This window comes from Geotrypetes seraphini, chromosome 1 (genome assembly GCF_902459505.1).
Source record: "Geotrypetes seraphini chromosome 1, aGeoSer1.1, whole genome shotgun sequence".
Classification (NCBI taxonomy): domain Eukaryota; kingdom Metazoa; phylum Chordata; class Amphibia; order Gymnophiona; family Dermophiidae; genus Geotrypetes; species Geotrypetes seraphini.
The window spans coordinates 262,461,913-262,475,394 of NC_047084.1; the positions used below are offsets into that span (position 1 = coordinate 262,461,913).

Here is a 13,482-nt window from a genome sequence, read left to right on the forward strand (position 1 = left end):
CCAATCAAATTTTGTCAGATACTCAGATAATTCAAATATATAGGAGTTTGCTAATTTAGCTACTAAAGATATGCTTACAATCTGTCTTTAATCCTTCCCTTCACTAAAAGGTATCCTCTATGCGGGAAAATTAGGGAAATCTCTCTTCTTCAGAATCACAGTGCTTTGGAATAACCTTAATGCCCCACTATGGAATCTGGGCTCCTTCCAACTATTCCGAAAGCACCTGAAAACTAGGCTATTCACAAAAATGTGATGCTCTCTTCCCCCCTATACTTAACCTCCAACTCCATTATGCTCTTCCAACCTTATATTAAGCTCTTGTAAAGTGTGCCGAACTCTATAATTATGAAGAGGATGCAGTATATAAACTTAAGGTTTAGTTTAGTTGAAGGGAAGAATTTTTTTTTAAACATATGTTTATTGAACGCAAATGGACAATAACCAAACAATAACAATCAAGGCTAGAGCCAAACTATCAAAATAAGTGATGTTCAATATAACTTAAGGGAAGATTTTTATCTAAAGATACATTTTTAATAAAAGGAGTTAGCACAATGCCTCCAAATAAAGATGGATATTAGTTACACAACAACACTCAAAGTGGTTTACATATATCCAGGTACTTATTTTGTACCTTGGGCAATGGGGGATTAAGTGACTTGCCCAGGATCACAAGAAGCAGCCCTGGGATGCAGTCCCACAACTTGTAGGTGCAGAGGCAGTAGCTCTACAACTAAGCCAATTTGAAGTGTATGGATAGGGTTGAAGAACAAGACAGATTAGCATGTTGCCTGGGTTTTCATCACAGGTTGTAATATCAATGGTGAACTTGATTTTTTTAAAATTTATTTATTCATTTTCACATCAAAGAACAAAAAACACTTTGTTAAAAGAAATTAAATATACATTGAAGAAATTATCATCAAAACACAAGAAAAGGAGAAAACACTCCTATTACTAATACCATGATCACAGTCCACATTTGGGAGAGGTAAAGCCAAACCTAGTCAAGGGGAGTTGACTTTAGGAAATCATTCACGGTCATATTAACACATGTCCTTCATAAGTACAGGGTTCTTTTGGTTATTTACATTTAGGCCTGAGTGGTAGAAATTATGGAGGGGTCTGGAGCCTTAATGGCAGCCTTTCCTTCCAAAAAAAATTGCAATTGTTCTGGTTCATAAAAGATATATTTGTTCGCCTGATAAGTAATGCATTTACAAGGAAATCTAAGCTGATAGGTTGCTCCCAGACCCAGAACTGACTGACGAAACATCAGAAATTTCTTGCGTCTAGCCTGCATCCACTTTGAAACATCAGGAAAAATAGCAATCTTGTGATCATAAAATTCAACATTTTCAGTTCTATAGAAGAGACGAAGAACAGCTTCTTTGTCTTGCAAGAAAACAAAGGTCACAAGCAAAGTAGCTCTCGCTGAAATTTCAATCTGTGAGGATTCCAACATCCTGGTAAGATCCAACTCTCCAGGATATGTAGGTGACTTATTTTTTCCTCTTTCAAAATGTTAAGATAGTACAATTTCTGCAGCGGAGGCATATTAGTCGAACTTGATTTTACATGATCAGCAAGGTAAGCACTACACTTCTTCCCACTGGGAAGGAATACTTAAGGAAAAATCTTTGAGCAGATGCCACAACCAGAGATGAGCTAATCTTTCCTAAAGAAGAGGTGGCATTTACATGAAAATCCATGAAAGAAATTTCTAAATGCATTGGAATTTAACAGTCATATAACTCATATTAGGTTACACATTTATAGTTCTCAAATTATTTTTATCTAGAGAAAATAATTATAGAAACCACTTACCAATGGAGGCACTCTTGTGTAGCTATTAACAAGTGGTAATCTAGCCAGGCTTACAATAATATTCCTAAGGATAGGAGTGAGGAATGCTGCAATACTGTTGTTTCTCTTGTGCCCAAAAGATAAAACAGTCTGTAAACTATCCACCATCTCAGCCACTATTTCACAAGCTGCTGTGATGTACTTTGGTTCTTGGTAAGAAGAAAAAAAAAAAGGCAATATTCAGTGAATGTAAGCACAAACATGTTGCAAACATATATAACCACAGCTGCATGATGGGAAAGGTCTAGCTCTAGTTCTTAATTCAGATTTCTATTCCTGGGTTATCCAGGGTTGAAGTTGCTGAGAAATAGTATCTGCAGCCACTAAGTAGAGGAGTCCTGTTATCACACAGTGGCAACATTTAGTAGCTGGATTTAGGGCCTACGATTGCAAAATTCAGAAACAAACCCTGGTACATGGCCCCCAGTAAAGAGAGAGAGAGAAAGAGATGTAAAACAGGTAAAAAAAAAAAATCTCAAGTAATTGTGAATGAAGTCTCATAGTAAAATTCCAACAAGGCTGGAACTAAACTGGAAGACCAACAAGGAAACAAAAATTTTATTTGAACAAACAGGTGGGGAAAGCATGCAGAACATGGTATATGTAAGTCTTTCCAACTTCTCTGTGTGTAAATGCATTTGTGAGTACATTTTTGAGGAGGGGGGGGGGGGCTTACATGTAGTTCTGCATGCATGTATGTGGGTGAGATTACCACTGCAGCTCCTTGTGATTCTGGGCAAGTCACTTAACATTTCATTGCCCCAGGTACCAAATAAGTACCTGTCTGAAATGTATAAAACGCTTTGATTGTATAAACCACACAGAAAAAAAGCAGTATACAAATCCCATTTCCCTTTATGCTTTGATGTGTGTGTTTATGCTTTTTATGCTTTCTGTGTCTCTGTGATTAGGAGTGGGGGACAGGGCAGGGGAACCTGGTTCAAATCCAACTTGTGGCTTCTTATGATCTTGGGCAGGTCACTTAACCCTCCATTTCCTCAGGTACAAACTTAGATCGTGAGCCCTCCAGGACCAGAAAGATACTTCCTATACCTGAATATATAGCACTTGGGCAGTATATAAGAACTTAAATAAAAAAGGGAAGACGGTTTGAAAGGTGGGATTCCTTAATGACTATTAAAATGAATCCTCTACTTCTACTGTCTTTCCTTTGGCTGGATCCATCCTACAGTCTTTACTGCCAGTTACAATGAAAGTAGACAAGGCAGGGCACACCCACTCATGGGGATGGGGGGTGGGGAGCCGGAGGAATAGAACACTGCAAATAGAGTTGGTTTTAATCTCTGAAAATTGTCCATCTATCTTCTGGATGTTAATATCAAATTCTGATTACTTCTGAACAAAAGCCAAACAGTTTGCAATCCTAACCTGATTCTTGGGCACATCTCACATAGTGTTATGTGTCCATAAAAATATGGACACAAAACACTATGCGAATCTGCCAATTGCTTACTCTAGTGGTAATGCCATAACACCACTGGGAGGGCACAACAACAACCATGGGCAGGCAACTAGGCACTCCGTTCCTGTCTTCCTTTTCCTCTTTCCCCTTCCCCTGCAAGCACTGCAAATGTAGTCATCAATCATGAGAATAGGGGGTATTTTAGATAATATATATAGTGTTCTATCAGATTCCTTACACGTTTGTGTCAGAATTTTATTTATAACTCAATGTATAATTTATATTCCTCTTTAAATTAACACCATTGATATGGTGTCCCACTTTATTACCAAACTCACCCACATGAGAAAATAAACTAGGAGGTGAAGTATCATATAGATGCTGTAGTCTCAGTACATGGGACCTCTTATAACCTTTATGTTATTTCAGGTCCTCATCCTGGGTGAGTGCGATATAATTATTTACTTCAAACCTCCTTCCCACTTTTTAATCTACACTTTATTGTACATAACTTAAGGTTGATCTTTTTTTGTATTTTATATATATATTTTTTTATGTTTTAATAGTTTAATAAATTATTTTATTACTATATCGAATGCTAAAATCAAAACAAAACAATTGATCACACCTCACATAAACTAACTGTGACTGACAAAAAACAAACAGCTTACATTGTGCTTATTTCCAAAAACCATTGAAGAAGAACAGAACACTTATCTTAATGGCTCTTTGCCAAAACCAACGTTGGTGAGTCTGACCTCGGTACCGGGAAAGATGATAGAGGCGCTCATAAAGGACCGCATCATTGATCACCTTGATGGACACAATCTGATGAGGACCAGCCAGCACGGCTGCAGCAAGGGAAGATCTTGCTTGACAAACTTGCTGCACTTCTTTGAGAGAGTAAACAGGCAGATAGACAAGGGCGAGCCGGTCGACATGGTATATCTGGATTTTCAGAAGGCGTTCAACAAGGTCCCGCATGAACGACTACTTCGTAAAATTGCGAACCATGGAATCAAGGGTGAAATACTCATATGGATTAAAAACTGGTTGGTGGATAGGAAACAGAGAGTGGGGGTACGTGGACAATACTCGGATTGGAAAAGCATCACGAGTGGAGTGCCGCAGGGTTCAGTGTTTGGACCCGTGCTCTTCAACATATTTATAAACAACCTGGAAATTGGTATAAGTGAGGTGATTAAATTTGTAGACGATACGAAGTTATTCAGAGTAGTGAAGACGAAGGAGGATTGCGAAGACCTGCAACGTGACATAAACATGCTCGAGAAATGGGCCGCGACATGGCAAATGAGGTTTAACGTGGATAAGTGTAAGGTGATTCATGTTGGTAATAAAAATCTTATACACGAATACAGGATGTCTGGTGTGGTACTTGGAGAGACCCCCAGGAAAGAGACTTGGGAGTACTGGTCGACAAGTCAATGAAGCTGTCTGCGCAATGCGCGGCGGCAGCGAAAAGGGCGAACAGAATGCTGGAAATGATTAAGAAGGAGATCACAAGCAGATCGGAGGTTATCATGCTGCTGCACCGGGCCATTGTACGCCCCCACCTGGAATACTGCGTCCAGCACTGGTCGCCGTACATGAAGAAGAACATGGTACTACTTGAAAGGGTACAGAGAAGACCAACAAAAATGGTTAAGGAGCTGGAGGAGTTGTGGTACAGTGAGAGATTAGAGAAACTGGGCCTCTTCTCCCTTGAAAAGAGGAGACTAAGAGGGGACATGATAGAAACATTCAAGATAATGAAGGGAATAGACTTAGTAGATAAAGACAGGTTGTTCACCAGGAAATTCTTTTTCACTGAAAGGGTGGTTGATCGCTAGAATAGTCTTCCACTTCAGGTTATTGAGGCCAGCAGCGTGCCTGATTTTAAGGCCAAATGGGATAGACACGTGGGATCTATTCACAGAGAAAGGTAGGGGAGGGTCATTGGGGTGGGCAGACTAGATGGGCCATGGCCTTAATCTGCCGTCTATTTCTATGTTTCTATTCTGGATTCCCGCCCTGTCCTTCCTGCGGTTGCCTACTGTCTCATTCTGTTTATTCTTCTGCATGGCTGTATCTTGGTTGCCAGTTAGCCCTTTGGGCCCTGAAGAATTCTGTATAATATGTTTATATTGTCTACAGGAGGTACTACCTGAGCTCCTTTGATGCTTCTGTTGGCTGTTACTTGTTCATTGAGTGTTCAAGTGTTATATTGTGTGAGTAAAACAGTAGCTTGGTTTGGTAAATTTTCCATTCATGTCCTTACTTCACATACCTTTGATGGAGCTCTTGCATTCTTGGGTACCAACTGTAGGTGACAGTAGAGCTCCCAGTGAAGTAGGAGGATAACAGAAAAAATCCAGAGTGGATTCCTTCTGCATATGGTTTGTGGCTATGGGGAGATAACCTGCTTGTCCAGAATGACAGAATCCACTTGTCCAGAATCTCACCTAGATTTGTGGATAGGCGGGTTATAAATAATTTAAAAAAAATAAATGACACACCTATCTATTGGAAAAGATATTATCAAGGTAAGGACATAATTTCTTTATATGGAAGAAGGTGTTGATAACATAAAAACTTAGAGCAAAATGTAGTAGTTAGAGAACAGGGCAGGGCAGTTGAAAAGGTAGTAATTCCTACTCTTCCAAATACTCAAATTAACCCCATGGCCCACAGATTATGAACCTGAAGCTTCTCCAGTGTCCTGCAATCTATCCCATCCTAAAAAGCTCCCCAATAAACATACTGCCCTTTTCTCAAAAACTACTTCCCCAAACTCTCCCCTCCCAATCCCCAAAACTACCCTACTGTAATTGACACAGCACCCAATAGACTTCTCCCAATCCCAGAAACTATCTCTTGCCATTTGCCTTTCCACCCTACAAATTACCTCATCTTCAAAACCAGAAGGAGTGGGGAAGTAACCCACATAGTTGTCGATACAACCCTGGCAGGCTTTCTGGGCAGACTTATTGGGTCATGCTGGCCTTTATCTGCCATCATTTACTTTGTTACTGTGTGATTCTCCCACAGCAATTCATACATGCTCCATACTGCCCCTACAACTTTGAGCCCTGCGTGTCTCCCCATCCCCTTCTGCGTCCCACACAGACACTACAGATGCCCAACACAATAGAAAAGGAAGCAGTAGTTACCCCTATATTGAAGAAGCAGGATCTGCAGGGAGAGGTTTGTGCAGATTATAGGCCAATTTCTAACCTGCCTATGATGGCAAAATTGTTGGAGGAAAGATGGCTATACAAATTGTGGATTTTGTGAAAGAATGGAATTTGCTGGATGATGGTTTGGCAGGGTTTATGAGGGTCAAGCGCAGAACTGATGTTAGCTATGCATTTTGGGTGAAGACTGCTTTTGGTTAGATAAACGGAGAAAGGTGATTTTGGTTCTGTTGATTTGAGTTCAGCGTTTGATAAATGGATGTGAAGCTTTTAATGCTATATTGCATATACCGTGTTTCCCCAAAAATAAGACACTGTCTTATATTAATTTTGGGACCAAAAAAACGCATTAGGTCTTATTTTCAGGATAGGTCTTATTTTTTTTTTATGTTTAAATGTGTTTATTCATTTTAACGTGCAAGAAAAACAACTACAACCAGAGTAAGTAATACAGAAGACAGACATATATGTACAAAGGCAAAATCAACCATCCCAACCCCCCGTCCCCCAACATAACCCCAAACAGAAAATCCCTAAATGAAAGAATAGAAAAAAAAAAAAAAATATTTAGAAATTATAATTTAACAGTTCAAAAATCTGTTCCTGGCCGCTGGAGTAAGGGTCATCCAAAAGTGCTCCCAAATCTCAGTAAATCTGCGGCCTGGACCTGAATCAAAGTCAGTGAAGTGCCGACGTTCCAAAGAGGCATGGATGATCATCAAAGATTTCCACTGGCTGTAGGTCGGGGCATCACTAGTTATCCATTGTAGTAGTATCGCTTTTTTACCAAATAATGTGGCTCTAGCCAAGAAGGCTGACATGCCTTTAGGTTTGGGAGAGACAATATCATAGAAACCAAATAGCGCTCTAGGGCCTGGAGACCACCGTCGACCCCAAAGAGTGGAAATAAAAGATCCCAAACGGTGCCAAAACTGAAGGACACCAGGGCAGAACCAAAACATATGGCCCAAAGATGCATTTATTTGTGAGCATTTCCTCCCATTCCCCCCATGCAGCATTTTTCTTTACCTCCCATTTCCCCCTCCTCAGCAGCACAGCCAAACCCCTGTTGACCTTTCCATCTCTCCCTCCCATCTCTCCTTCCCATCTGAATCCTGCCGACCGTGAGACCGACATACCTTCTTCCAAACGGCAGTGTCAACAGCAATCTAAACAGGCTGCTTCAAGGCCTTCTCCCGCCAGGGCATTTCATGTGCCGTGTTGCTGATTACATAATCAGTGATGCAGCAAAGGAATGCTCCGGCGGGAGAAGGCCGCGAAGCAGCCTGTTTAGATTGCTGCTAACGCTGCTGTTTGGAAGAAGGTATGTCAGTCTCATGGTCTGTGGGGTTCGGATGGGAAGGAGAGAGGGAAGGGTCAGAGGGGGGGGGGGGCAGGGGGAAGTGCTGCTGCCGGCGAATCAAGCGCTTCAACTAGGGCTTCTTTTTAGGGTAGGGCTTATATTAAGACCTACCCCGATAATCATGCTAGAACTTATTTTCGGGGCAACATGGTAGTTGGGACTTCAAGGGACAGTACTTCAGTGGTGGTAGTCTTTTTTGGAAGATCTGAGCTTTACAGTTTGATTTGCTGGTTGTCATCTTTTATTTATTTATTTTTTTAATTTCAGAGCAAGAATTTTGATGTTATCTATTAAGAACATAGGAATTGCCGCTGCTGGGTCAGACCAGTGGTCTATCGTGCCCAGCAGTCTGCTCACGCGGTGGCCCTATTTGAGTCTAGCCTTACCTGCATACGTTCTGGTTCAGCAGGAACTTGTCTAACCTTGTCTTGGATTCCCCTATAGCGTATGTTCTGGTTCTGCAGGAACTTGCCTAACTTTGTCTTGAATCCCTGGAGGGTGTTTTCCCCTATAACAACTTCCGGAAGAGCGTTCCAGTTTTCTACCACTCTCTGGGTGAAGAAGAACTTCCTTACGTTTGTATGGAACCTATCCCCTTTTAACTTTAGAGAGTGCCCTCTCGTTCTCTCTACCTAGGAGAGTGGACTAAGTTGCCGCTCTACAAATTTCAGCTGGAGAGACTGCCCTAGCTTCGGCCCATGATGAAGCTACACTCCTTGTTGAATGCATCTTGACAGAAACGAGACAGTTTCCCCACAGATAATGTAGGCTGACGTAAAGGCCTTTTGGATCCATCTAGAAACTGTGGCCTTGGAAGAAAGCACACCTTGCTTAGTTGAATGAGACATATAATTAAGAGACTGACTCAAGTCAGTTAAACCAACATATGAGAAGGACCCGTTGTACCGCAACGTAGCTCAGAGACTTGTAACTCTGAAGAGGGGGAGGTTACCCCCTCTTGGGTTAAGAGTTTTTCATCCAATCATAGCATGATATTTAACAAAAACGGGTCCAGCTCTTGAAGGTAAAAATTAATTAGTAACTGTATTCAACACTTAAAACGATACTGCTTTCAAAACTTTTGAAGAGTGCAAAAAAAGTAATTGCATTCAGGTTGTACTGGAAGTGTAAGAATGTACTTAGCTTGTGTGCAAAAATACAACTTCTCAGGGTCCCGACGCGGCCCCGTTTCGGCGTCTGCTTCAGGAGACCCCGCCAACCGAGAGTTAGATATTTTCAAAAAGACACACCATGTATGAGTTCTTTAACTGTAATCTGAAATGCAACAACAAAAGGAAAGTGAAATGCACCAGATACAAGCACTGAAACTCAAAAAACTGCTGTACCTGTGCAAGATTTTAAAGTATTAACAGCTGACAGGGAAGAGAGACACAATAAAAATACATACCGGTCAAAAATTGAAAAGTTCCGTGCAACGGAGAACGCCGGCACCCGCTCTGACTTTTAAACCAGAGGGGGAGGGGAACAGCCGAGCGTGGGAACGTGATGTCATCATTCATTCACATTACAGAAGCATGAAACAATGTATTACTACTGCTACAGATGGGAAGCTGTGACGCCAAACAAAATCAAAGAAATGCTGCCCATTCGATTTCATTGTTAAGGCCATTCGGGTGGAAGGAATTTAAGTTAAAGATCCATTTTTGTTCTCTCCTCCACAACATGCGGGCAATGTCACCACCCCTGGGGCTAAAAATGCAGTCCAACACTGTAAATGTAAGATCTTCCACGGCATGATTAGCTTGTTGCCAATGCTGAACCAGGGGGGCTTCTTGCACCCCTGTCCGAATGCGACTCATATGCTCCCCAATACGAAGTTTCAGGTTACGGGTGGTGCACCCTACATAAACGAGATGGCACGGGCATGATATGGCATACACTACGTGATGAGAATTACAATTCGTACTGTGCTGCGTGTACTTCAGGTGAGGCGTAAGTGACATTTGTTGAATTGTGACACTATATCGGCATATTTTACAGCGGCCACATGGAGAATGTTGCCCCTGTGGAGATTGTTGAGATGGCTGACTTAGGAACTGAGAGTGAGTGAGTTTCTGTTTAAGATTCAAAGGTTTGGAGAAAGCAAACCTAGGGACATCGTGAAAAGCTTCATGGTACTGCATGATAGGCCAATGTTGTTTAATGATTTTCTTGATTTGAAAAGCATGAATAGAATATGGTATAACACACACCAGTGAGCGAGATTCAGGTTTGGCTTGTGACTGTAATAGCAAAGTCCGATTGGCATATAAGCCTCTCTTGTAGGCTTTCTTGAGTACTGCTGGTGGATATCCTTTTAATAAGAATCTGTACCTAACTTCCTCTGCCCTGTGCACATATTCTTCCACCGTGGAACATAGTCTCCTAAGACGTAAAAATTGTCCAGTAGGTATATTGTTCCTTAAATGTTTAGGATGGAAACTATCATATTGAAGTAAATTGTTCCTGTCAGTGGGCTTTCGGTATATAGATGTCTGAAAACACCCTTGATGCAAAATTATATTGATATCCAAAAAAGAAACCTGATGACAATCCTTAGTCATGGTGAACTGGAGGTTGGAGTCATAGCTGTTAAGCCAGTCGAAAAATGCCATCAGGTCAGGCACTGTACCAATCCATACAGTAAAGACATCGTCAATATATCTTTTCCAGAACAAAAAGAACTGCCAAAACTCAGATGGATATAAAAAACGTTGTTCAAATTGAGACACATACAGGCACGCTATGGAAGGGGCCATTTTTGACCCCATAGCAGTGCCTTTAATCTGTTTGTAAAAGTGCTGGTCAAATTGAAAATAGTTCATGCTAAGTGCCACCTGTGCTACATCTAGCAAACTCAAGGGGTGGTGACATTGCCCGCATGTTGTGGAGGAGAGAACAAAAATGGATCTTTAACTTAAATTCCCTCCACCCGAATGGCCTTAACAATGAAATCGAATGGGCAGCATTTCTTTGATTTTGTTTGGCGTCACAGCTTCCCATCTGTAGCAGTAGTAATACATTGTTTCATTCTTCTGTAATGTGAATGAATGATGTCATCACGTTCCCACGCTCGGCTGTTCCCCTCCCCCTCTGGTTTAAAAGTCAGAGCGGGTGCCGGCGTTCTCCGTTGCACGGAACTTTTCAATTTTTGACCGGTATGTATTTTTATTGTGTCTCTCTTCCCTGTCAGCTGTTAATACTTTAAAATCTTGCACAGGTACAGCAGTTTTTTGAGTTTCAGTGCTTGTATCTGGTGCATTTCACTTTCCTTTTGTTGTTGCATTTCAGATTACAGTTAAAGAACTCATACATGGTGTGTCTTTTTGAAAATATCTAACTCTCGGTTGGCGGGGTCTCCTGAAGCAGACGCCGAAACGGGGCCGCGTCGGGACCCTGAGAAGTTGTATTTTTGCACACAAGCTAAGTACATTCTTACACTTCCAGTACAACCTGAATGCAATTACTTTTTTTGCACTCTTCAAAAGTTTTGAAAGCAGTATCGTTTTAAGTGTTGAATACAGTTACTAATTAATTTTTACCTTCAAGAGCTGAACCCGTTTTTGCTAAATATCATGCTATGATTGGATGAAAAACTCTTAACCCAAGAGGGGGTAACCTCCCCCTCTTCAGAGTTACAAGTCTCTGAGCTACGTTACATTACAACGGGTCCTTCTCGTATGTTGGTTTAACTGACTTGAGTCAGTCTCTTAATTATAGCTCAACCATTTTTCTGACTCCTTTTGTTACATTGTCCCTGTCTATTGGAAACATAGTTGAATGAGACAGCACAAACAAATGGTCAGAGTCTAAACTCATTGATGACTTCCAGATAATGAAGAACTCTTCTCACATCCGACTTCTTGAAAATGTGGTTCTGTTTTCTAGAACCTCTGGACTGAAATACAGGTAAGTGAACTTCTTGATTAACATGAAATGCCGAAACCACCTTCGGCAGAAAAGAATGAACATCAGTCTCCAAAATCTTTTTCTCTTTTTTCTCTTAATAATTTTTATTCTGCATATCCTACAATTCTTTGTGGATTACAAATTATTCAGGTACTCAAGCATTTTTCCCTAATGGTCCCAGCGGGCTCCCACTCTATCTAATGTACCTGGGGCAATGGGGATTAAGTGATTTCACAACGCACGGGGATCTGAGGCTCATTCCCCTTTATACACATTAAAACACATTAAAGACAAGGTGGGGAATAAGATTTTTCATTGCCATTTCTCCCTGATAAAGTACATATTTAATAACAAAAAAGAGAGGTATTTTTGATTAAGTGACTTGCCCAGGGTCACAAGTAGGGTGGGATTTGAACCCACAACCTCAGGGTGCCGAGTCTGTAGTTCTAACCACTGCACCACATAAGAAAGAGTCTGCAACTCCGAGACTCATCTTGCTAAGGTCATAGCCACAAGAAAAACCACCTTCACCGTCAAGTCCAAGAGGGATGCTTCTTCAAGCAGGTCGAACAGAGCTTTAGTAAGACCTCGCAGAACCAAGTTAAGATTAATTGGTGGTCTGATGTGAAGAGCTCCTTTCAGAAATCTGGCAATGTCTGGATGAGATGCCAGTGTAGGTCTGCGATCCCGAGCCCTGTGACTTGGACTTGAAGGGAAGCCACAGTAAGGCCCTTATCAAGGCTAACACCACCAAAATTAGAGCTGAAAATGGCTGTACCCATTTCTGGAAACACCACTGCTGGAAAGTCTCCCACGCTTTAGTGTAGGAAGAGACCGTAGATGACTTCTTAGACTTGAGAAGGGTGGAAACGATCACTTCTGAATATCCTTTGCATTCTAGCGCTTCACACTCAAGAGTCATGCCATAAGAGCAAAGTGATCCAGATCCTCCATGCATATTGGACCCAGCAAAAGGATGTCTGAGGCCTTGGCTTGTGCGAAGACACATCAGATCGGAGCCCCTAGAATGACCTTTCTCTGATTACTTGGTTTAAAAAAATGGGAGCATATTACTCCTTTTTATCAGAAACTTTATTTGTTGCCGATTGAGTCTAGAGTTTTATTTAAATTTTCATGTATTTGTTAGAAATCAATCTTCGGTATGTCACCAGGCTATCTTGTTCCTCCTTTTTCTTTGAGCCACTCAAATAAGACTACGCAGAGCCCATCTGTTTACATATCCTTCTACTAAATCCTGTCGTTATAAGAAGTTCCTTGAAAGAACTCTCTATTTTCAGGCCACTATACTGAATGTTTGGTTTGGAAAAATTATGCTAGAGGTTTCCTCTTATTTGATTTTAGAAAACTGTTAAAGACACAACTATTAGATAAGTTTGTATCTTAAAGCATCGCATTTTAATCTCTTAGAGTTTTTTATATTTACAATATGATGTATTTCCATTTGTATTATAGTTATCACTGTATGTTTCAGCTCCATTTGTTGTGAACCGCCTAGAACCATCTTGGTCTGGCGGTATATAAGAATAAAATTATTATTATTAATACTTGCAATCCGTTAAAGGTTTTGGCCTATCATAGGCCAGGGCAGAAAGACAAAAGAACAGGATGCCTTGAGGCCAAGCCTGGACTATAGTGTCTAGACCTTTGCTTCCTGGCTCGAATCTTTGACTGAAGAAACTGTCTGCTTTCTTGTTCTTCACTAT

The 13,482-nt window shown here is 41.0% G+C and overlaps 1 protein-coding gene across 6 annotated transcripts in view; it reads right to left on the bottom strand.

The window, feature by feature from the left end:
- Nucleotides 1-13,482, bottom strand: part of HTT (huntingtin) — an 831,912-nt gene that overhangs the window by 183,305 nt on the left and 635,125 nt on the right. For all 6 annotated transcript variants that reach the window (XM_033950363.1, XM_033950354.1, XM_033950401.1 and 3 more), the window contains one exon: nt 1,831-2,018. In XM_033950363.1, coding sequence (XP_033806254.1) covers nt 1,831-2,018 — 188 coding nt within the window. The remainder of the gene's footprint in view (nt 1-1,830; nt 2,019-13,482) is intronic.